At 32.0% G+C, this 26,191-nt stretch overlaps 1 protein-coding gene across 2 annotated transcripts in view; it reads left to right on the top strand.

The window, feature by feature from the left end:
- Positions 1-25,523, top strand: part of LOC129975759 (palmitoleoyl-protein carboxylesterase notum1-like) — a 124,655-nt gene extending 99,132 nt beyond the window's left edge. The window contains exons 4-14 of one of the 2 annotated variants that reach the window (XM_056088959.1): positions 1,923-2,018; positions 3,964-4,024; positions 4,446-4,504; positions 6,575-6,677; positions 11,663-11,851; positions 14,269-14,369; positions 15,430-15,568; positions 18,421-18,468; positions 19,672-19,827; positions 21,981-22,189; positions 24,191-25,523. In XM_056088959.1, coding sequence (XP_055944934.1) covers positions 1,923-2,018; positions 3,964-4,024; positions 4,446-4,504; positions 6,575-6,677; positions 11,663-11,851; positions 14,269-14,369; positions 15,430-15,568; positions 18,421-18,468; positions 19,672-19,827; positions 21,981-22,189; positions 24,191-24,459 — 1,430 coding nt within the window. In that variant the 3' untranslated portion in view covers positions 24,460-25,523. Of the gene's footprint in view, positions 1-1,922; positions 2,019-3,963; positions 4,025-4,445; positions 4,505-6,574; positions 6,678-11,662; positions 11,852-14,268; positions 14,370-15,429; positions 15,569-18,420; positions 18,469-19,671; positions 19,828-21,980; positions 22,190-24,154 lie in introns of both variants that reach the window. The other variant, XM_056088958.1, reaches the window with a different exon arrangement.
- The last annotated feature ends 668 nt before the right edge of the window (positions 25,524-26,191 follow it).

The raw sequence follows: 26,191 nt of genomic DNA, 5'->3' as shown, positions 1-26,191 counted from the left end.
TTTTTGCTTTAACGTCGAATAAATCCATGAAGAAATGATGCATTTATATTTCGTTATTAAGAATTAAGTCTGGAATCAGACATTTTGATTTGGGTATTTGTCTGCAGTATTCTAATTCACTAGAATTTCACAAATAAATATTTGAGTTTCTTTAGATGCTGACAATGAATGTGCATTGACTAGAGACAACAAGAACACTTTTAGAAAAATTGTTGTATGAGCCTTCCTTTTGAGGATCGATTTGACTTTCGTAAAGTTTAAATTAGAAGTATTTTCAGTCAAAAAAAAAAAAAAAAAAGGTGTATATTGTGATGAGATCATCGCTCCAAAAATGGAACGAAAAAAATTTGTTTTGAAAAAACACATAACGCAGTTGCTTAATGGCGGAAAGGCCACGTTTTCATTTCCCTCAGAGGAATTAGTATAGTCAGAAGATATCTCCTCGCCGCTCGTTGTCGCAAAGCAGATTCATTCTCATTGTTGTAGCAATTTTTATTTTTTTTTCACAAATTTTGACATCAGGGCAGAATTCGATAATTTAAAAGAGAGAGAGGACGACTATTTTGTCTATCGGATGATAAATGTTTAAAAGAAATTACACTAGAAAAAACGGATGTATTTTAAAACACTCAGTTGTCGTTCCTGCATGAAAAGAATAGATTTCTTTATATTGTATCATTGATTCTCGGCAGAGAAGGAAAACCAAATAAAGATCTTTGATAGTTTCTCTCTTTGAAATGTATGAAAATTGAAGTATTCTCATCAAAGAAAGATGATCAGTTTCAGTGATCAACAAACTTTTGAAAATAATCGTCGATATGTGTAGATAAAAGACATTTTGGCAAAGTTTTCAAGTCTTGTGACGGACAAATTTTTTTTATCTTCAATTTTGTAATTTCCTTTGAAGATGTCTCTTTAACAGTATATTTTGTAAATGAGTTAATATTCAAGATTTAAATTATTCTTGCAGTTTTTTTTTATTTAAATGTGATTAACTATAAATAAATATTCAAAAAGATAAAAACATTTCTAAGTTTATTGAGATTTGCTCAGTCACAAATCGCGCCCAATTGATCACGACGTTGCAATATTGCCGCGTAGATGAACCGTGCGTTAACCAAAGTCACTCGCTCGTCTCAACTCGAGACTTTATTCTAGGAACGAAACCTTACATCTGCTTTTATCCACAAGACGAAATGACTCGAATCATCCAGATTTAGGAAGATACAGAAATTATAAGAACAAAAGAGAAATAACACAAATTAAATCAAAAACAAATTGCAAGCCACTTGCCTTGCAGTCAGATAAAACTCGCAAATTGTCGCTTTCAGTTCACGGCATTCTACTACTGAGCCATTCAGCCCACGGAAAGTTAGAACAAGTTCCGTTATAATATTAAAAATCTTTTAGTATTTTTCAAAAAAATTTCGCGATATCAGCTAAAAAAAAAAAATGCTGGCAAAGGTGTATAAATATCCTTTCATCAATTAGAAATGTAATTTCCTGAAATACATCATTTTGTCCTCTATTTGTAGTTCTTTCGTATACTATTATTTTCAAAAATATTTCAAATGAAACCCTAATCTGGTCGAAGCTGGACATTTCCGGCGAAGAAGGCTGTGCCATCTGAAAATACATCATATGCAATCGCCGCAGGAAATACGATATAAAAATTGTAAAACACCTTCTAATGTGATCGTATATTATAATAATTAAATAAGGAATATTTCCTTCGTTGATTATAAACCGTCCATTTAGGATTTCTGATTCTTAAATGGAAAACGCTGTTATGATGTTGCATATATCTTTGATTCTTATTTGCATGATATAAATTTCAAAAATATCGATCGCAAAGCCAATGGCATTTTCCGACAGCCAGGTGAGCGAATGTTGCTTTTTGAAGCTTTTAACTTATTTTGCAGGTGGTTGGTACTGCTTCGATGAGAAAAGCTGCAATCATCGATGGAGTCGTTCGAGGAATTTGATGTCGTCCACGATGTGGCCAGAAACCAGGAGTGGTAAGACCGTAAGGCTGTCGACAGTTTATTTTCCTTTCTATTCTTTGCCATCGCCCTTTTAACTCTTTTCTTGCATTTCTACTTATTTTTTTGTGGCACAAAAATTTTCATTTTTTAAAAATTATTTCAATTAATTTAATAAGTTAGTTTAAGAGCTTAATTTAAAATGAATGAAAAGTTTTGCAGATGAGTGGCCGAAAAGATGGCAAATTTGAAATAAACTTGAATTTATTTTTCCATGGGCATGATTAATAATACTCAGAGACAAAGGCGGAACACGTCTGTTCGCATGAGAACACAAGAGGGAAAGTTGAGAAAATTTTCACTAAGAGATTCTAATAGGGATTTCTTTGACGCCTATCGATTTAGGAAAGGGAATCTCTGGAATCTATGCAGTAGGATTTCGGGATTTTTATCCCTTCACTTGTAATGAAAGAATGAAAGTCAACAGTTTTTTTAGAAAGCATGTTAGAAATAATTAAATAAAAAAGTGGGGGTTTAGAACAAGAAATAAGAGAACATGTTAGAATAAAGTAATATAGGCTCATTTATCATAAAAAATGTGAAAATAATTAGGAATTATATTAGAAAAAATGTTATTTGGGGAAACAAATAATGAAAGGCATAAATCACTTTGTAGATATAGCTTAAAAAGATAGAAAAGAAAACTTCGTTGAAATATATATTATGTAGAATCAAGTATTAATAATAACAATGACCAATAATATAATGATCCATTTTAACAGAAAAAAAACCTTGTGGATTTTTAACATTTATATGGATTGATCTTTTTCTAAAAATGTTTTTCATTGAATCTCTCGCTCAGAGTAATGACATACAATGACGGATTCAATTATTGCGAGTCGTTTTTGCCGACCACCAGATTCGTCGAGGAAAAGGGATTATATTTAGTTGTATTTAAATAGATTTAAAATTGCATTTTAAAAGTTTAGTTATAACTTTCATGTACATGATGCTATTCATTTTATTGATATTAAAACTGTGTTATTTTAATTGTCTTATCTCTGTTCTTTGCCAAATAATGCTCTGTTCTTATGATATCTCTGTTCTTTGCCCATCCCAGGATATCATTAATCTATTACATATATAAATGCCCGCGCCATCTAAATTTTGCTTTATTCTAATTTCACTTTCTTATTCGTTTTGTGAGCTATATAGATATAAAGCATAATTCTTTATTTAGATATGTACAAGGGAAGAAATCAAGAGATTAAATAGTTTCTAAAAATATAAAAATAGTCTAAATTTGAGGGCAGCAATGTACTCAATTATTAAATACCAGGCAAAAAATATTTTTAAAAACAACCAAAATTGAGAAAAAAATGTTCACGACTGTTAAATTTGCTCCTTAAAAAGACGATATTTTACAATTTTGTAGCTATGTAAAATTCATTTTTTTGAGTAATAATTTTTTCAGAAATTATCGCGGAAAAACATAGAAAAAAAAAGAACTATATACTCCCACTCTCTAAAGTATATATATATATATATATATATATATATATATATATATATATATATATATATATATATATATATATATATGTGTGTGTGTGTGTGTGTGTGTGCCAAATGTAGCAATTCTATGTTAAATGGTCTGGTCTGCAGAGCGTTAACACACATACATACAAATTCATCTTTATAATTTGTAGTAAAAATAGAGATAGGATTTATATCGAAACAATCGTTATCTATAGTTTGAACTAATATTCTACGATGAGCCTTAATACTTATTCTTTATATAATAGAAATAATAATAGAAATGATATTGTCGACAATATATAAACTAAACTGAAATAAAATTCTATTGACTACTTCTATAACTCTCTCTTAGCTTACTGTTGTTACGTCGATCTAAATATTGAGAGAGATGTGATTTGTTTCGAATTCTTAGAAATTTTATACTTTTCTGTTATTTCTGCAGTCGGTGGGATTCTCTCTCCAGATCCAGAAGAAAATCCGTATTGGTGGGATGCAAATCAAGTGTAAGTAGAAATTTAAATGCATTCATTAACATCAGATTTGAAATTTGTTCACGTTTCCGTTAATATATCGCACCACCAAATTATATCTATCTGCTGATATTTTTAATACACCAAAAAATTATTTTAAAAAGTAATTCAAGCAAAGGAAAGGATGAAAATAAAATTAAAATTTTTCCTTCCCTTCGTTATTGCTAAAGAAATTAATCGAAAATTTGAAATATGGTAAATGTAGGAAAAAAAAAAAAAAAAAAAAAAAAAAAGAATAGGGTTTCTACTATCCCGGGGAAACTTACTTTCTTTTACTCTTTTAAATTCTATGAATGTTTTTTATATAAAGAAAAATAAAAATTTCTCAAATTATTTCTAAAACGATATTTAGTAACAGTTCTAAATATATATACGTATATTTTTTAATTTTTAGATTTCTTCCTTACTGTTCAAGTGATACATGGAGTGGAGCATCACATTCCACACGAAAAGGTTTGAAAAAATCTCCATTCTCGCTTACTATTATTTAGCCAGTTATATAATTTTGTGAACTTGAGATGAAAGGCTAATAACTTGCAATTATGGTAATGTATTTCTACTACGAATTTTCACTACAAATCAACTTCCTAAGGCAGTAACACCTGACGCTTCTCATATATAAAACTCCATCCCACTGACGGTGCACGTTAAATCCGTCTTCTATCGCTGATGTGGCGTGGAAGTATGGAGAGGGGGTAGTGCCAGCTTAGGTGTCATCCTCGTCATCTGATCGTGGTTCAAAATGACGAGATCCGTCTCAAAATAGCCCTAGTGTTGCTTTAATATAATTAAACTAATTATATTAATATAATAAGTCAAATATAACTAAACTAAACTAAACCATCGCATTGATATGAATCGAATTGAATTTATTTTTTTGTTCATGCAGTATATTCAGTGCCAGAAAGAAAAAATGAAAATGATAAATTGGGAGAAGTAAAAAGAAGGACGGAGCTTCGCAACTTCGCTGACTAATGCAAAGTTTTTTAATCCATTGACCTACGAATTTACTTAACTTTCTAATTAGATGACATATCCTATTTGAGATATTTATTATTATTTTAATTGTAATAAAAATATAAAAGAATTTGAAATATTAAGGCGTTTTTAAGAAATCTTTGCATTTTAAATTACTTAAGATTTTCACTTCATTTCTGATTTGAAATTAAAAATCGAAATGCGCGAGTCAGAACTCGTCATTGTACGCGAAGGAGTTAAAATATGAATCGCGCTCCAAAATGAGTCTCATTGATTAATGTTAAATATGAGGGCGGTCCTCTTTTCAGTTCTTCAAAATTCTTAAAAAAAAAAAAATTTTTTTATCCCGATTGACAATATTATAATTTGCTAAAGAATTATTTTCAGTTGAATTTCTGTTTATTATGATAAATTATTACTTCATTTTTATATCTATTTTAGAATCGCAAAATATTTTTAGAATTAAAATGGGACTGCGAGATTCTTTTTGAATTTAAAATGCTGTCGAGTCTTGAATATTGCACATTGCTTCCCTGAATGACTGCAATGCTCTAAGTAATCATGGATGCCACAATAGGTTGATGACTGAGTGTAGATTGTCAGGTCTGCGTACTGTGGCCAGATCAATTTCATCGAAGATTGCAGTGTATGTAGGTAGATGCATTTTTCTTCCTAGACAAAACATCGCCATGGCAGCATTATATGGGAACTAAAAAAAACAACGCTGCTTAGATGTTCTTATCATTTGATCGCGTTCAAAATACAAGATCCTCGGGCATCTTCTTGTTGTATCAAAATGGGACCTCGAACATAGCTGAGGCAAATTTAAAGCATCTTGCATGCATTAAATGGTTCACAATGACCGAATAATTTACGAAGAATGGTAGAAAGACTTGAAACAACAAGAATTCTTGGTGTGCAACGAGGCTGAGGACGATTTCTGGTTGTGGGGCTACTTGAAAGCTTGAAAAGCGTTGTGTGTTAAGGACATGTTCCTGACATTCCTACTTTAAAAGAACAAGTAACATGACATGTCAGACGAATAAATGCCGATATGCTGCGAGCCACCGTCGAAAACCTCGTGTACGGCATGCCATTAATGACTGGAACGTCAGGCTTGTGGCCACCTTGAGTCAAATTTGAAGTGGCTATAATAAACGTTTTTCATTGGTATTTGGTTCATTGGTTATTTCTGTTTCCATTGATAGTTATGTATTTTTTTCCTCACATTATGTGTTTATAGCGCCAGGATTTCCCCTATCGTTGTTTTTTGGTACTATTTTTTTTCTTGATAAATTGAAACCGCATACTTTAATGTGTATGGTAGCAAAATTTTGTTATATTTTGTCCAGTACATAACACGCTATACGACTCCGAACACCTGTTATTTTTTGATCATCCTGTATAAATCTTTTTCATGAATCAAAAATATTATTTATTTCTTTTAACAAATACTCTTTCGTTTTAAAATGGATCTTTTAATACAATTTTTTATTTTTAAAATAAAAATGAATACCGAAATAATTATTCATTTCTCTTCTGCAGGAGAATTTTCTTTCTTGGGATCACTCATTATTATTGAAGTGATCAAGGATCTCTTAACCAAAGATCTCTTCTCAGCCGATATGCTTCTATTGGCAGGGAGCAGGTAATTTTTTAATATTTCTGTCTGTAAAATTAATAAAATGAGAATTAAAAATGCATTGTTCGTTTTATTTTTTTTGTAATAATTCTCCAAATAAAATTGCATAACAATTTTCAATTACTACGTAGGAATTGTATGTTAAAGAATTTTAGTATAAAAAGCATTGATTACAAAAATTATTCCTTGTTGATTTTAAAAATTTGCTGTAACAATGGAATCTTTGAATAAATCAAAAGTATTAAAATAAATGAATGAGAACATTTTGCAGATGTTTTTATTTAAAACGATAGCACGAGATATAGGACTTTCTGTTTTGTTCTGCAGTGTCATTCATTAATGATTTTTCAAATTAATATATTAATTAATCAGTCTCATTTACAGGAATATTTCCGATTACCCTCGTTCACTCCCAATTACTTCTAGAGTATGAGAGTAATTCGGAACCTTTTTCCGGCTGTTGATCACAGTAATGAATTGATTTGGAGTGAATATATTTGAAATGATAATAAACTGCTGCATCCTGATTCAGATGCATTTAATACCGTTCTTAATGACTCTTCTCTCATCATTTTCAGGAAAGCTTATAACCATTTATTAAGCTATTTATTAGAATAGCTATTTATTACCTTATATTTGGAATAGTTTGCAATCATTATGTTTAAAGTTTCGACGAGAAACATTGAAAATTTGAAAAAGGTAATTCTATAAAATCAGGAATAACAAAATATTACTATTCACGGGAAGAAATTGTTTAAGATTTGGAAAATTTCATAAAAATTAATAAAGGTTAAGAGTTCACTTCCTTGGGTGTCCCAAACATGACTGATGGATTTTGAAAAACAATAAAAAGAGTCATCCGCTTTGGAAATCAGGGAATTCCCCCCCCCCCCTAAATTTCAAATTTAGTTAACATTGCAAATGTCATATGGCACTACAGACAATCTGCAACAGGTGTAGTTAAAACGAAGTCATCTTGATCTGGAATTTTTGTCTGAGACTATGCCATATGTTGTTGAAAATAGGGATTACATAAAAAAATCGTTGCTTGATTTTTTGCAACAGTCCTTGCAACATTTTCATATCAACTTTTATTTTCTCCATTTTGGAGTGCCATCTGTCGGTGGTAGTATTAACTAAATTTGCAATTTGGTGTGATAAAATTTCCTGATATTCCAAGCGTAAGGCCGCAAACGATAAAATTCTATCGCAATCGGTCCTTTATTTTTTTGGGTACATTTGGAATAGTTTGCAATCATTATGCAAACTATTCCAATGTTTGCAATCATTTTGCAATAGAAAGTTGAGTCCCTACTTCTAGAACAAAATAGATTTCCCACTAATCAATTCATATTTCTTTGGCATTTACACTACCTGTAAAAATAAGCACTTCTTTCCCACCATCTATTTCAACGATAGGGTTATAGTTTTTATTTGATTCTTGGAAATCGAAAACTATTCAAAGTAAATTTTGATCTCGCCGTATGACTATTCCTCAAGCCTTCTTGATTGAATTGAAAGTTACGACCTTCAACTCCAGCAATCCTGCAGACATACGAATGAGGAATCTTCATTCTAACATTCCTACATTATCAATACAAATATGCATATGTGTCGCAATGTGGTGATTCGAAATACGATTTTCTCTCGCCTCGCGATCTTCACTTCATGCTGAAAAGAGGGGAAAATCATCATTTTCGGAATTTTCCTCTGGTATCATATCTTCCTCGTAAGCAATGTCTTTTTTCTATTTTTACATACCTTGACAGTGACAGGTTTCAAATCTTAATTAATAAATAACTTTCATACGTAAAAAAGTATGTTGTTAAAAACATTATTAATTTGAAATTGAAAAATAATTGTTTTTGTCAGGACGGAATGTTGCGTCCTTCCTATATTTCAAACTGTTTCCAGTAATATTATATATAACTGAAAATTCCAAAATCTGTTCCATTGGATTGTACTGCAGAAAGCCCAGCAAGCTTAATAACATATAAAGACATTTTATTCTATATGAATACACATAATTAAAACATTGCCTGACTATACACAAGACTTGCAATAAACAACAACATACAAGTAGCAAATCGGTAATAAAAACTGTAACATCGCAAAGTCCGCAGAGAGAATTCGTAGAAGATGAATAGCCCTAAGAGGGACTTCGCTCAACTACTTACAGTTCTCAATTCGTATATTCATTACTACTGGATCTGGTCTGTGCACCTCTGCTTTTGATAAAGCATCGAATGTTCTGGAACAAATGTTGGAACTCGACTCCCAATGGAGATATAGCTGAGATTTTGAAATATTTGGGGTCCTTCATTCTTTTAGCACCAAGTTTGTCAGGGATCATCGACTGGCATCCATTCAGCATCCTTTAGAAATGCATCCATCTGTAAAACTCTCTTCCTAGTCAGGAAACTAACTAAGCAGGGAAACAGCATTGCAAATTTGTAACAATATTATGTATGTTTTAAAAACATGTTTTATTTGACATGAAAGGAAATCTAGAAACGTTACCATGTTCCTAGATTACGAATTCCTTTCTGTAATATAATAAACCAAACACATGAAAATATAGTTTTTATTATATTGAAAATATGTTTTCAATTATATAGCAGTGAAGATTGTTAGAGGTAATTGAAAATATTAATATATTTATCTCGATATGAAAATTTAAGTACTCACTTTCGTTATATCTCATAGATTTAACCAGATGAATTATTTTCGCAGATTAATCAGATAAATTAATTTTGCAGATTAATTTAATCAATGTATATCTTAACTGCCTATCTTGCATTTAATGGGCGTAGTGAAAGAACAATCGAACTTATGAAAGTTATAGTTCCACGTTTTCTGAACACAGCTGGAATTAATTGCCAAGTCGAATTTGACTTGGAAAAAAATGCATAATAGCAACTTTATTGCTTAAAGTTGTTGGGCTGGCCATTCAAAACAGATCACTATATTTGCTCCCTGAAATTTTTTTTAGAAATCTTACTTTGGGGTGATTGGATCTCAAAAAATATTAAAAAATTGTGTTCGCGAACATGAGGTTGTCAGATTGGATTCACCAAAAACTGCTTTCAAGCAAAATAATTAAGACAAACTATTAACTTCAAAACTGATTTTTACCAATTTCTTCTGAAAATCAATCCTTATTATGTCATTTGAAATCGAGGCATTTTTCCCAACACATGTTTTTTCGACAAAATGGAATTTAAAAAAAATAATGTAAATATAGAGTAGTCTGAAATTTTTATAAAGAATTTGCCTCAATGTTGCATGTAGCTTAGTATAATTCAAACAAATTTCACTCAAAGGTAAATAAATTAAAAATCTTTTCCTAAATTTACACTTGTATTTATGGCTACCTACTTAATTTAAATTAATTTTTGAAGGTTCATTTTATCGGTTTTATTAATGCCTATAACTGTTTGATTAAAATGTTTCCCTTTAGGTTCTATTCCAAGGCGAAAAATAGAAATTTCCATTTCCCGAAAAATATCAGACAAAATATCCTGGAAAAAAAATGTGGAAACCTGTTTTAGTGGGCTAATCCTGCAACTTTCAAAACAATAAAATTGTTACTATGTATTCCATATTTTGAGTACATTATTTGACGATTCGTCCGAGTGTGAAGATAACAATGTCGAATATATGGGACATTTCCCTAACGAAGTATTTATGCACTGTTCGTGAGCACATACCCTGTGCTCCTGTTTCCAAAAAACAGAAGATTCTACGAAAAGAAAAATCCTGAAGCAGTTTTCTTGACTAGTTATCCATTTATTGACATCGAGCCACTCCTAATTTTTATGCAATTTCGGATAAACAATTCCATATCACGGTTACAAATATTTCTTAAAAGACAATAACATTATTTTCTTCATAAACTACTAATTTCACGAGAAACTCGCTAAGTTTCTACGTGGTCGTTAATTAAATTTGAACTACTAATCGCTCATACTCACGTGAACATCTACTTTTCTTGACTACCAAGCAAACAAAAAATCTTTTCTGCATAACTTTCAAGACAACGGGAATGCTCTGTCATCTGGGGTTAGGAAGGAGAACTAATCCCGACAAACAAACGTTACCAAAAAAGTCAGGAAAGTGCTTTTCTCTTTGTGATGGGTTAAGCTTTACCACTGAACTGAATTTCATCTTACTAAGATATCACTGCTGCACAGTGTAGTCACTCTTCTCAATTACACTACTTCACAGAACTTTATATAAATAAATTCCCAATAAATATTCAAAAACTTCTAATCCAGAACTCTAATCCAATATTCTAATCCAGTACAATGGAGATTAAGTATATTTCCTGCGATATCATATTATAAAGTTGACAAAAAATATTAATTTTAAATAATGCTTTTTACATGCGATCGAATTTTTCTTTGTGGAGAATACCTTACTCACAAAGCGTTGTTAAAACTGGAATCTTCAACCAAGTAAAGAGTAACGGGAGCTTCATTTATTTATATTCCGCATCAAAATTATAGGGACGGGATAGCCTGTGTTGCCGAGTGTTGGATTCGCTTCTCTTGAGATGAGAATTCGAACCCCGCAGCCGAAAACACCGTGTACATGGTGACTGGTACACGTATAAATCTGTCGTAGTTACAAAGTCCTCCAAGTCGAGACAATACCACTGGGGGGGGGGGGTACTGTATCAGAGGCGATCGTTCTCCGATTCTGGTCTAAATTACGATCTGTGAATGAAATGAATGAATGAAGTCTGCCCCGCGAAAAGGGCTGGGATGTACGAGTAGCTAAGACGTATTCTTGGCCCTAGATGGCGTTACTGAGACAAGAGACGCTGAAATTGGCTTAAAATAGCTGATTTCATCAGCAGGCTTTCTTAACAAGTACCATTTTAACAACATCCTAATTATGGACAAAATGGTGCATTTCTACCTCATAAGCCTTTTCTAAAATAAAATAAAAAATATATTGCCAAATCATTTCATTTTTTTATCCTTTAGTGCTGGTGGAACAGGAGTCCTGTTGAATCTGGATCGCGTATCCGATTTTCTCCATGGTCTAAAATCCAAAATTGAAGTCCGTGGATTGGCAGATTCCGGATGGTTTCTGGATAACGAACCCTACCAACCCCTAGATTGCCTGGATCCCCAGACGTGCGCTCCGGTAGAGGCCATCAAGAGAGGCGTCAAGTAAGCAAATCTCTTTGAATAGTTTTTCGGTGGATTGAAATGTATAATATATCTGAGACTCGAATCATCAACATTTTCGAACTTGATTATAGAATATATTCTTTGGTTTGCAGCCATTCCGAAAATTTTAGTACCAGCAATTAAATTATACATTCTTCATTTGCAATCTGTAAAAAGCGTCGTAATACAGATGTTAGTAACATGTTTTATTATATTAGCCGTCTTTGGCGACCAGTTTGTTACCCCATATTATTCATTTTTAACTGTTTTGTTTTTACGCTGTTAAATAATTTATTTGGAATGCAAGGTTTTTTTTAAAAAATTCGCCTTGTTATTTGGTATGATTGAAAAATACCAATTGAATCAATTTATTGCAAATAAAAAAGTGTATATATTACGAAATAAAAGCGGAAATTAAAATCTTAATACAGAGTTGACGTTTGGAAAAAGCCTGCGATTGAATGTTTTGATGGGGGTATTCGAATTTAAAAACGTCGCAAGGATAATGCATCGAATTCGATAAAAAAAAAAAATTATCAAAATTAAGAGAAAGCTTGCGCGAAAATGAAACTAATATATTAAAAAAAGCATATTTTTGAGTCTTAAGACAATGTAAAATCTAATTTTGTGAGATAATTTTTTGGAAGATACGAAAATCAATTTCCGTAGGTAAGTCATAGTAATTACTTATCGGTCACCAGTTACACCTATTTTTATGCTCGGTTAAATTGTCTGTTTGAAACCTATTGCTTGATTTCTTTTACATTTTCATTCTTCTGATTGAATGGACTTTTTAACTTTAATCCTTAATAAAGCAACTTTAATCCTTAATAAAGCGAAATGTTGAATTCAATGCAGCTGGAAAAATGTTCAAAGAAGCAATCTGAAATTAGTACGATGATTGGTTTATAATTGCACGTTGCTATTCGATACTAGGTAATAAGAGAGATCTCTTAGGTAAGAGAGATTTCTGTGCCACGCAAGTTATATAAAAATTCCATAATTGCATTGATTTATATAATTTAACATTTCATTGAATCAGAAGTATCACATTTTTACAATCTAGAAATTAATATCTAAAAAAATAGGCTACAGAGGCCTATGAAAAGGAACATAAGCTACAAATGCTTGCCTATAAGACATTTTAATGACTGATTTCGTAGTTAACAAAATGTAAAAAGTTGGAATTAGCGCATGCGCTACGAAAACAGATTTAAAGGCGATGAAAAAAAATCTTTTTTTCCTTTAATATGTTTTTCAACCATTCTTTAGATCAACGAGAATCGCGTGTAAACCCAATTTTTCGTTAATGAAGAAAAAATAAAGGATGAATTCAATGGCCTAATAATTAAATTTTTTAATGCCATCTTTAAACTTAACAAAGATACATTCTCGTAAAGTTAATACATTCTCGTAAAAAAAAAGAAGTAAAACTCATAATTTTAACTAACAATTAACGTTTTATTCATCTCACAGGTAACTGTTCATTTTCCCAGAATTAAGAATAGAATTGTAAAAGTGTTTCAATGCATTTTTCTTCTTTCTTTGATGTCTAGTTTAGCCGTAATATCAGGAGTTTTAGTGTTAAAAAAATCAATGTTACAAAGAAGTGTGACATTCGAAAACTAATTTTTGTTAACGTTATATTGTAAAGGACATAAAATAATATACTCCGTCATCATACCATCCTAATGATTAATTAAGACTCATTTTTGGAGCCTGATAGTAAACTATCTGCTTCGGATTTGGAGGGAGTCAAGCTCGAGACTCGAGCTTGAGTCCCTCCAAAGCTTAAGCGAGCTTGGTGCACTCCAAATTCATTGGGGCTAAACTCCCTCCTGCTAGTGTGATGGAGAAGATGGAGAAGGGGGTGCCAACTCAGGCACCATCCTCGTCATCTGACCGTGGTTCAAAATTCCGGGGTCCCTCCCAAAATAGCCCTAGTGTTGCTTTAAAAAGGCACGTTAATGTAACTAAACTAAAAAAAAACTAATGATTGATCGGACGATGTTTTCTTGGCAAAGTTTGAGAGAGATTTAAGCAAAATACCAGTCTGATACTTCGTTATGAAACTACGTCACAAGAGTTTTCAAATTAGCTTCACTGGCTTGAGATATTATTGGATGATGGCAATGACACCTGCACTAGCACTCTATTCTGTAAATTTTCACGTCAAACATGCTTGCGATCATTTCACCTCCAGTGGAGTTTAGAGCGAATAGTTAGTAAAATTTATTAGAAATGAGTCAAAGAGTCTGTATGTGAATACCACTCCCAGATTTCCTCGAGGCCTGACGTCCTTACGGGCAGACGGGTCATTTTTTGTTCATCTTACATCCTGAAGAATACACGAAGTATTATGTTCTTTTTGGTTTGTGTTATATATTCTTCTTAATTTTAGTGTTATGTACTTTCAGATTGTGGAACGGACAAGTTCCAAAGAGGTGCCAAATGCAATATGCTTCAAGTGATGTTTGGCGGTGCTATTTCGGTTATCGGATATACTCCACATTGCAGAGTAAGTTTACATATTTGGGCCACCCTAAAATTTTTAGCTAACTTGTTGATGGTATAATCTCATTATTTTATACAAAAAATATCTATTCTCTTCATTTTCTTTATTACATCTGGTAGTTATTGTAAAATATTATCAAAATATCTGTTTCCCTCAAATAATGGCTATGCAAAATACGCAGTAACAATATGCACTTCGTAGAAAATGTGAGGTGAATTTTTACTGGAAGGAAATAATTTATTGACTCAATATTCCAGAGAACTTAATTTGAGAATTTCTTGTTCAGTTACCAGTGACACATTTTTACGAAAAACGATTTCGCTATCAGAAAATTCCTAATTTTTTTCAAAATGCTGGAAACGCAGCCCAATACACTGAAACGATTTTGGTTATACTAATTTGGAAATGTACAGAAAGTTCTCTAGATAATTGATTAGGTTAATAAAACGTAACAATGCAGAAATTTTTGTTTGACCCCCAACAGACGATATGTATCGCGTATTTTCAGAACGTAGGGTGTTGCAGTCATATGTTGCTGAATGTTCGCTTGTACATACTGGAATTCGACGCATTTTTTTAATGCAGAATTCATACCCTACAGGATTTTGCACATTTTAGAACTGTAACTTATCTTCCACACATTCCGGATTAAGACCTCTTTATTTTGTGAAACATAAAGTGGTTAGTGGCTACCAGTAATAAGTGAATTCTATCAAGGATATCTTCTCCTGCATTTCTGCTGTTGCAAACAAAATCAATATTGCACCGAACATCTTCCTGAAGAAGTGGTCATCTGTCTTCTCTTTGAAAGTTGCGAAACATTGAAGAAGAAGGAAAAGAAATTTCACAGGAATTTGATCCTACAGGATCGCGCAAAGTCACATTTTTCGCATTTCCCTATAGCAGGCTGCATTTAAAAAACAGGCGAAGTAAATTTAAACAGAAAAAAAAACCTAAATAACATATTATTCCATTTAAATTAAATGAATACATTTGGAACTCCGTCATTTTCAATGACTTCTTCCCGCCTCCTTCTGTAATCCAACATTCAATTATCTTTTAGGTCCTGTATTCGTGTTTCAGTGGCTTTTCGACGAAGCGCAGATGACAGCGGATAATGTTGGAGCTCCAGTGTCGAAGCCTCAGTGGGATTACATTCATAAAATGGGGAATGATTTGCGAACATCTCTAGAAAACGTGACGTAAGTAATAAAACATCTCATTTTAACAAGATATCGATAACGCTTATAAAGTGGCTATTATCATTTAGCTAAGGGATGCGACATGTATAAAGAGAAGTACATAGGAAATCGATCAAAACGTTCTACAAAAAAAGATCATAGGACCCCTACCTATCAAAATTGAAATTTTGTTTTCTTAAATAGGTATTCTATAAAATAATGTCTTTAAAATTTAATTCGCTTTTTAACTCATTAAGAATTATTGCAATCTAAGCATTTCTTCTTCATAACTTTAAAACTATAGTGCACAAACCATTTTTATAATACTTCAAAATTAAAAAGAAAATTTTTTAATGCATTTTATTTCCACGCTTTTTTTTCTGCGAATTAAAAAAAAAATACTATTTTTCAGTATATTTTGCAACTCTATTTTACCTTCTTTTAGTTATTGCATTTATACACACATTCTTTGTAAAGCTATTGAGTCCTTTTTTTTATCTTTGTTATTTGATTAAAAATAGTGTAAAGATAGGCAAAATAAGACGAAAGAAAATCTGATTTCTATGCTAGAGTTTCGAGGTTTCAATTTCATTTCATTCTTTTCTCTCTCTCTCTCTTTAATATCAGTAATAAGAAAAAGTATCTAAATTCATCACTGTGACTTGACAATGAGATTCAAAGTAAGTTTGTCTTTTTTATTTATTTATTTAATTCGCATGTAGTTTAGCGCCTTATGGTGAATGAAAATTTCGTTATCAGAATCAGTTTACAATACTTTTTCTATACGAAATAGAGAGAAAGTATTGTAATCGTCAAAAAGTACGAATTCGAGATTTTGTCGAATCTCAACATTTCAGACATCCGCGAGTTCAAAAAACACATTTTTATCGTTATGTCTGCCTTTCTGTGACTAAGATAAGTGAAAAACATTTTGAGATAGACAGATGAAATTTGGCATACGGTCCTTATACCAAATGTGTCGATTTTTTTAAATCAAATTTTGAGCAAACACCGTTCAGGGTAAGTCTGTCCACCCAGCTGTTTGAATATAAGTGAATAGGATAGCAACAAAATGGAGATAGCCAGAAGGATAAGACAGAAATGCAGACTTAACATCAATAGAGTAGACACTTATCAAATTTTGAGCCAAATTCAAAAAAGAATTGAATATCTGTTGATCTTTCAGAAGTATGCTAACGCAATGCCTAAAATATGTCAAATTTGGTATGGGATTTTGTGTTTGCAATTGTACTTCTGTATCAAATTTTGATTTCAATCGGATGGGAAAGACATGTCTAAGACACAAATTCGATTAACAGCATGCCAGGGATTCATCTCAAAACACTAGCCAAGGATCACTGGATAGATTCAATAAAATGGCTAAATCTACGCCAAAAGTTAATCTTTCGTTTTCTGGGATAACACCATTATTAGGGAGCACGCGAAAACGTTGTGGGGTGACCCTTCTCGCTAGTTATTTGGATATTATTATTAATGATAAATTACTTATTTTTAATTAAATAAGCAAAACACTTGTTTTCGTCATTCGCCTTCTGAGTGACATCCTTTCTTCCACTTTATATTTGAAAGTGCATTATAAATGGTTAGCTAGTTTCTAATTTAAAATGACGCGGCTTAAACAGGACTTGACAATAAGATATTAAACATTACTTCGTTTAAACTATATTTTAAATTGCTTTGCCCCCCCCCAAAAAAAACCCAGCAAGAATAGTTTTTCCAAAATTCTCTCGCATATTGCTTTGTGTTTTTAGATACATTTTTCGCCAACCAACGGATACCAAAATGTGACATAGAATGACTATTGCATTCAAAAAATCACATACCATATTTCATATATGTAATTCATTGCGTTAACATGCTTCTGAGAGTACAGATGTCCAACTCCTTGTTGGGTTTGGCACAAAATTTGATAAATATCTATTCTATTGATGTTAAATCTGTGTATGCTGTAGAGGTTAAATCTGCATTTCTGTCTTATCCTTCTGGCTATCTCTGTTTCGTTGATATTATATTCACTTATATTCAAACAGCCGGGTGGACAGACTCCCCCTGAACGGTGCTTGCTCAAAATTTGATTTTAAAAAAATCTACAGATTTTATGTAAACACCGTGTACCAAAGTTCATCCGTCTTGCTGAAAACATTTTGAGTTATCTTTGTCACATACAAATAAAATGCCTTTTTTTATTTTTTATTTATTTTTTTTGAACTCAGGCACTTCTGATCGGAGATTCGTCAAGTGCTCGAGTTCGAAGTTTTTAATAATTTCCGTTCTTTCTCTTCTATTTCTTATATGAGAAAGTAAAAAAGAAAAAAAAAATAATATAAAAAGTTTTGAAATGATACTTTATATTTTAAAACTTTTAAGCAGACCGAAAAAAATTTTAGAGCCCATAAATATTAGTTTCCTATTCACGTGACTAAAAGTTAAAAAAAAAATGAAACTTTTTTTAAAAAATCATTTTTTTTTATTATTTAATGAATATTTAAGGAAACAACTTTAGGGGGGAAATTTTCTTTTTGGTTGATAGTATTTTTTTAAAAAAATTTCCAAAATATCATAGTTATCAATCATTATGAATTTCAAATGCAATAAACGATATTTTTTTCTGCATATTCTTTTAGAATGTGAGTAAAACAATAAATTGTTTCTTTTTAAAATGTTTTACTACTCTTTGGTCATTTGAGACATATTTAGTTATCTAAATAATAATATATTTTGATAGCGTGCCTTTGATTTTCCGGCTACGTTTTGCTTGCAGGCTTGTAGAGTCATTTTCATTTTTTTTTTCGCTAAATATAATTAAAAAAATAATTATATTGCAATACTGATTTTTATAATTTTTCTTTTAGCGCCGTATTTGCACCATCGTGCATCTCTCACATGGTGCTATCGAAAAAGTAAGCTTTTTTTTATTCCTCTTATATATAATATATTAATGCAGTATACTCTGAGTTAAAATATGCTTTGAAAATAAATTTATAAATAAATGGAACAATAAAGACATTTTAGTAATTTCCAAGCAAATGAAAAAAATAGGATTTAAAGTTTTCGTTGTCACCTGCACTAAGAATCTTTAATGGTTTTTGCTTCTTAGAAAAGAAGCATCCAGTTGTTCTCCATCGTTTGCTGCCAATTATTATTGTTATTATTTTGCTGTTGCTTATGAAAGCTCTCCATTTCTTCCTTAACACATATAATCAGTTGTAAATTTCCAACAAACCAATGTGCTGAAAGAAGTATTTATTTAAAAAAATATTAACACCACAAAGTGTGTCTAAATTGAATTGTGAAAGTCTTTATTATATTAATTAATAATTTATTTCAAACGTATAATATAAGGAAATATTAATTATTCACCTACTTAGTTATGTTCGATTCCACTTGGTAGTTATAAAATATTATTTAATGTAAAATAATAATTATATTATTATATTTGTTTGATGCTAATTATTTTCTTATATCAATCAAAGTAATTAAATACTTTTCTTTGTAAACAGGGAAATCACTGACTAATCATAACAATTCATTTTTCAAGGAAATTTAATACTTTACTCTGTTTCCATGTGCTTTTTAAAAAATAAAATACATAAAACAGGTTCTCTAAAAAGATATTTTTACCAAAACAAAAATATGTAAGCTTGTCATAAAATAATGAATCATTAACATGTATCCATTGAGTAAATAATTGTTGAAATGAGAAACTATATTTTCTTGATGAAAGTTTTTCTGGGGGAGGGGATAAGGTGCACTGAATAGAGCGGAACATACTTGTGTGAAATCTTTTTTTCTGAATAAAAAATGAACTAAAATCAAATGATCATTCTTAATGTGAGCATTAAAAATATTTCGTTACCTCTAGAAAAATGTTATTTCATCGACACAACAGGTTTAAAAATAACTTTAAGATAAACTTGTATCAAATAATTGTTTTCTTTAGAAAGACTTCGCCAGTTTGCATGTACGCATCTCATCCGAGCTCTTGATCCTTTCGATCAATCGCTCCCTTGTATCATTTCATTTGTTTACGAATCGTATGTCCCGCAGATGGCTTTGGCGGAGAAAAAGTCGTTTGCTTATCAATATTTTCTCTCTATTTCCAGGGACTGGCGGCATGTGAAGATAAACAAAGTATCGTTGCCACAAGCTCTGCGTTGCTGGGAACTGCAAGCACACGAGCACAATCATCATCATCACCACCCCCATCATCATTTATACGACCCAATGAATACGGAAGCTCTGCCTCAGGACGTAACGAGGTAAATTCCATTGGGAACAAGCTATTTGAGAAAAAAAGAACGATGCATCTATCAAACAATCCGTGCTACCATATCGGATTCTGTGTCTTGTATTCACGGATAAAGCAGACTTTCGAAATTTTAAATCTCATTCATAGCAGTTATGGTGTTATTCACTTCTATCAATATTAACCTAATGATACGCAGATCATATGCCCGAAAAAAATGGTTTTTGGGTGTATGTACTTTCAAACAGAAACTATCCGCGGAAGACATGGAGAGGAAGTACTGCATTCACATCTATGCATAGCATCTCCTGAAAGCGTCGGTATGTTTGACCCACAAAAACCGAGAAATAACTAACGGATATTGGAGATATTTATACCATTTTGTAGAGCATTTATTGGGGAAGGTTTTAGTACATTAAAGTCATATCAAAATAAAAAAAAAGAGTTTTATAATGGTGATTTTAATTATTCCGCGCATGCTTTAAAATCTCAAACTGCATTTATGCAAATAGTAAGAGCTGTGGTAGGCATAGGCGATACATTTCTTTGTTTACGTCTGATTTGAAACAACGATTCAAATCTCATTATGTCCAAAAGAAGGAAATTCAACCACAAAATCTCGAGAAATAGTTAACGGATATTAGAGATATATATCAAAGTCATATCAAAATAAAACAAGTAATATATAAAAAAAAATTTCAGTCAATTCCTACTTAGATCAACAAAAAATTTTTTTACTTTAGTTACTTTTTATTAAATAATTTCAATTAATATAAATATGTATATATATATATATATGACAGAATCACAATATTAAGTGGCAAAATAGAGATTGGCGACGGATTTGGCGACCAAATAGAAATGATTGGACAAATTTAATGAATGAATTAATATTTGAAAAAAAAACTGTATTAACATCAAGTGACATCTACTACAAGTTTAAAAAAATGTGTTAAACTTGAGTGGATGAATAAAAAGTATTTTATAAACGATTGAAAATTTGAACAAGATATATATATATATATATAGAGAGAGAGAGAGAGAGCTAATAGTAGGAATTAAAAAAGGAGTTTTATAATTGCGATTTTAATTTTTCCGTGCATGCGCGAAAACCTAAAACTGCGCATGTGCAAATAACAAGAGCTGTGGTATGCATAGGCGATACATTTCTTTGTTAGTCAATCACGTCAGAACAGCTGAACGGAATTGGATGAAATTTAGCACAGGAATAGATTATAGTCCGGAATAGGACATAGACTATTATTTATTTCGGTTCATTTTTTTATTAATTAAAAACTAACATTCCCACCAAAAATCTTTTCATTTCCTCACCGCCAAATAAATAAGGATCCAGTCTTTTATTTTTTTTTTCCACGTTAACGAGGTTACGCTTAACATTTTTTCGACCGATTATTTCAAACGATTCTGTTTATTTTCTTAGTTTTTGATTAAACATTTTTAATTACTTGATCTTTCGGATTCATTCTGAAGTACTTTTAAATTAAAATAAAACAGAATAAAAAAATTAAAAATTTCTAATCTGCATTACGTTACTCCAACTGACGTAGAAAATTCACGCATTTGCGTTACTCTAAAATTGGCGTTGAAAATTCACGCATGCACAGTTAGTTGACAATTGTATTTTCATTTTAATTAAAAGTTTAAAAATCATATGTATTATACTGTTGTAGCTATCACAATAGACAAATAAAACATACTTGATTTTTAAAAAATACGGACTTGATTTGAATCTTCTGCTAGCCCAATTCCGCAAGGACCGCAATATAGCTCTGGCTTTAGCTCCCTCGGGCATTGCTGCAACTTTGCTCAACGGTGGCCGGACGGCACATTCCGTTTTCAAACTACCGCTTCATCTTGCAAGCAAAGATACTCCAACATGCAACATCACCAAAAACAGCGGCCGGGGAGTCCTTTTGCAGCAGAGCAAGTTAATATTATGGGACGAGTGCACAATGTCGCACAAGCGTGCATTAGAGGCGTTCAGTACATCTACAACCCCCTTCTACTCCTAGTCCTCTGTCTGATTTATTTATTTACCTAATTTATAAGTTTTAGTCGATCATCCGAAATTCCGGATATCCGAACTTCGTTTACTTCGAGGGATTGTTGTGTCATACTTTATTAATACTCTTGGCTTTGTTTCAGCCCCAGCAACATGTCCGGAGACATGCCCACTGCAAGTCTTCGGATCGGTCGCAGGAAGTCAGACAACAGTTCAGCCGAAAATCGTGATGAGATGGATTCCAGCGAGTCCATTCTGGACAAAGAAGAGAGGAGGAAGCAGAGGAGGAAAGAGAGGAAGAGAAGACGGCAGAATAAGAACAAAAAAAGGAAGAAAAACAGCCGTAAAGAATGTAAGTGGATTCATCATTTATTAAAAATTTCGAAACTCTGTCCAAATAAATCATTCATCTCAAGGGATTAAAAGACCCATAAAATTCTTGTTGGATATTTTGGGAGAGCATCTATGAAGGACGGTTTATTAATATTAAATGGAACTACACATGTTAATATTTACAATTTTGGACTATTTACAGAAAGGGGAGAAGACAGTTTAAATAAAGTGCACGGTTCTCCTTTGAGATGGGAATGCCAAACATGGTCAAGGCCAAAGGAGGGTTTGGTTTCATTTTTCCTTTTAAAACGGAACAAGTAAATACAGCGTCAGACCTCGCATGTCCATTCTCGGCGGAAAAATCGAGCGTTTCACTTTTAGTTTCCTTCTAGGCTCCCTGACATCATACGTGTGCGAATTTCTCTCATTGGATGTTAAAATTCAGCTAGATCTGATTTGACATGACTGGCTTCGCCATCTCTTACAATCAAACATTTTAATTAATTATTAGCCTTGAAACAAATTTACAGTTCTTAATATTACTTCCTACATCTACTGGATAATTACTTTTCACATAATTTATATTGGAGCCGGTGTATGATAAACATAAACTTCTGGTTTCGCTGCTTTCTTTCTCTCTCTCTCTAAGTATTAGGATAAATGCCAAATGAAATGTTAGCAAACTCAACAATAGTAAAAACGCAAAATTATATTATAATATCGGAAAATACATGCAATATTTCAAAAGAGAATGAAATTTGTGAATTTCACAAACTAATATCAAATAGCAAACAATGGGTCAATTGTAAAAGTAAATACGCTTTGTATCTCCCTGGTTGGCACATTTATATTTTTATTACTGATTGCAATTAAGAAAGAAATTTATTGATTTATAAATGTAGAAGTTCTGTTTATCTGTTTTCAAAATTCTGAAACGAGGAAAAAAAAAAAAAAAAAGGAAAAATGCAATAAATGATCTTTTCTCAAATGAAGTGATCTCATAAAAAATTATAAGAAAATCTTGACTTATTGATTTTTATTTGTATTTGGAATTTATGAATACTTTTTTCTTTAAACAGCTTTCTGTTTTTAATGAACGTATACCAGATGTCGCTAAAAATAATGAAAAAAGTGTGGATAAAGAGTCATTCCCACGAATTTATCGCTAAAAAATGTTGAAACGAAACCGACATCTAACACATAGATTAAAAATTCATGTTTCACTGTCATTGAAGATAATAGAAGCAAGCATACACATTCGTTTCTTTCAAAGGAGGATCTATTTGTTGATCTTTTAAATATTGTACGGTCCCATACTGTTTTCCACATAAAAATTCTCTCAAATACCAAAGATTCTTCGAACTTAGCAGATTTTATTAAAAGAAATGTCCATACATTTTTATAGAAAAATTTTAATTCGAAAAAACTTCCCTCGGTTTTGGACTATTTTTATAACTATGAATATTTTCATCGATTGCATTTTTTAAACACCAAATAAAATGCATTTTATTTTAGTGTGTGTACGTTCATTATTAACAGAAACGGCCATTAAAAATGTTTTTGATGCAATTTCCTACTGTGCAATCTTATTCCTCTTTTCTGCATACGCAAATGTCTTCCTTGGATCTTTTGAGTTGTTTGTTTGTTTGCTTTATTCAGACACGGCAATGATGGCTTTGAAGTAAATGTTGACATTCGATATCAATATACATTATATTACATTTGCATTTCATTTTCTTTCAAAAGTAAATGAATAACAATACGTTATATATGTAGCGATCATATAAACATTTTTATGACTATTTAATCCATCAGCAACCCCCAATTTTTCGTTTAATATTCATTTAGTTGTCGTACTTGAAGCCATGATTGCCGCGTCTGAGCTATGTCTTTTCTTACTTTTTTCCCTTCGCCTCCTTTTTGTATCTCTTGCTCTCTTTCAATTCCCCTCTTTATCTGCAAAACACCTCTATCCCCTTATCAGTGAGGAGCCGTGACAAACGATCTCTCTTTCCGGAAGACCTCCGAGTCCGTCACCGGTGGACGCTACACGAAGACCTCTGCTACCACTGGCTGGTGGACGAATGCAGCTGGCCACAGTGCAACCGAGCCTGTCCCAGACTCCACGATCCCTTCACCGGCGAGGAGCTGGATTTCATCGAGCTGCTCAAGTCCTTCGGGTTAGACATGAGCAGCGTCGCCAACGCGCTGGGCATAGACCTGGTCACTCTGAACGACATGGACCACGACACGCTGCTGCAGTTGCTCACTCAACAAACCAACAAGTAAGAATTTCCACCCTCTCGTGTTCCTGAGCGCCAGTATGACTTACCGTCTCCTTGTCAGATGGGATATTCAAAGGCAGCTATTTATAACACTTCCACAACTGCTTCCCGATCCGCCCCATTGAAAGGAGTTCTACATACCCTAGTTGCTATTTCGACTCTGCATGATTTTCATCCACAAGTCTCTCGATCTTCCTTGCACTTTGCGTCACCCATTCATCAATCCATCATGAAGTGTCGTTTGCCTTCTATATAATATAGTGCTATCTTAAAACGCTTAAAGAATATCGTCGTCTTTGAAGCTTGAATTAAATACCAGACAAAAGACTTAAATTACTTAGCATAGTTAGAATTCGATCATTAATCTCCTTTCATTGTGCTTGGCAACTTCAACACATATCGTAGAAACTTGAATTCTGAAACTGATCAACACAGCACTTCCACCTGCCAAGTTTTATACTTGCCATTGAATGATTCTACTGATGTACGACATGCTGCTACAGCTGCTTGTATAAAAACTGAATGTCTCTCTTATTTTTTCGTTCATAGTCTGAATAAGGACCTCAAATAAATGAGAAACACTTTGCACATCTCAAGGTTTCTATGACAGCAAAAGGAATTAAGACTGACATTTACAATCGAAAACGAATGATTTGGATTATTTCCTGGATATTGTGAATTTTGGTGAGTTTTCTCAGGTTCTTATGAGATTTCAAGTTCATTGATTCCTTCATTTTTTTGTTATTTCTCATGTAAACAGTATCGGTATTCAAAGCAATTAAAACATCGACCCATTTAGACAGAATTATTATTGCAATATTTCTCGTGAGAAACATCAGCAAGAAGTAAAAGAGTAAAATCCTGAATAGGATGCAACGAAGAACTGAACAACTTTATAAAAATTGTTACGAATAAAAGTGCAAACATGTCTTTGCTAAAGTTCTATTTTGTTTCGATGCGCATTTAAAAGATACAGTTGACTATATCTGAATAAGACAGAAAATTTCAGTAAAGGCTGAAAATAATTAGCATTCGCGAATTTAAACTTGAATTGTCTTCATTGTTCTTGACAACTCCAATATATATATATATATATATATATATATATATATATATATATATATATTAGGAATTAAATAGTGCATTTCTTCCTCGTATGTGATGGTGAAACTACAAATTCTTCACTTTGGAGCCTTTTCTGGGTGCAGTTAAAAGTCTTGTGATAGCAAAAGAATCGAGTGAATTCCATTGTAATCATCTTTTATTCAAAAGTAAATCCAACTTAATTCATTTCCATCTGTAGCCCTCAAGAAATTTGTTCAAGAAATATAAAAGAAGGAAAGAAAGGCATTGTTTCTTTTGAACTCATTTTCTTTTTCATGTTGTTTTGTTTTTGTTTTTTTGGCATTTATTGTTTTTATATCCCGTGGATGACTTAAGCAATAATTTTTTAAGATACAATGCATATTCCAGTCTATTTTGGCTCAGTAGTTGCTGTTCATTTCTGCCTTTTAGCCTAAATCAGCAAAAAAGAAACTACCGTAAGATTTAACAGTGTAATTTCAAAGCAATTGTTTAAACAGGCTTGCACAAAAAGCCGAGAGTTTAATAATCAAAATCAAACAAAAAAGAAGTAAATTTTCAGGCGCTGCATAGATTTTTCTATGATTTTTGTTTCCTATTATGAAAACATTATGCCAGATGAAAGCATTACAATACTTAAAGGTACATCAGTC

This window comes from Argiope bruennichi, chromosome 7 (assembly GCF_947563725.1).
Source record: "Argiope bruennichi chromosome 7, qqArgBrue1.1, whole genome shotgun sequence".
NCBI classification, from domain to species: Eukaryota; Metazoa; Arthropoda; class Arachnida; order Araneae; family Araneidae; genus Argiope; species Argiope bruennichi.
Note: the sequence above shows the minus strand (reverse complement) of the source record. Positions and strands in the feature narration are given on the sequence as shown.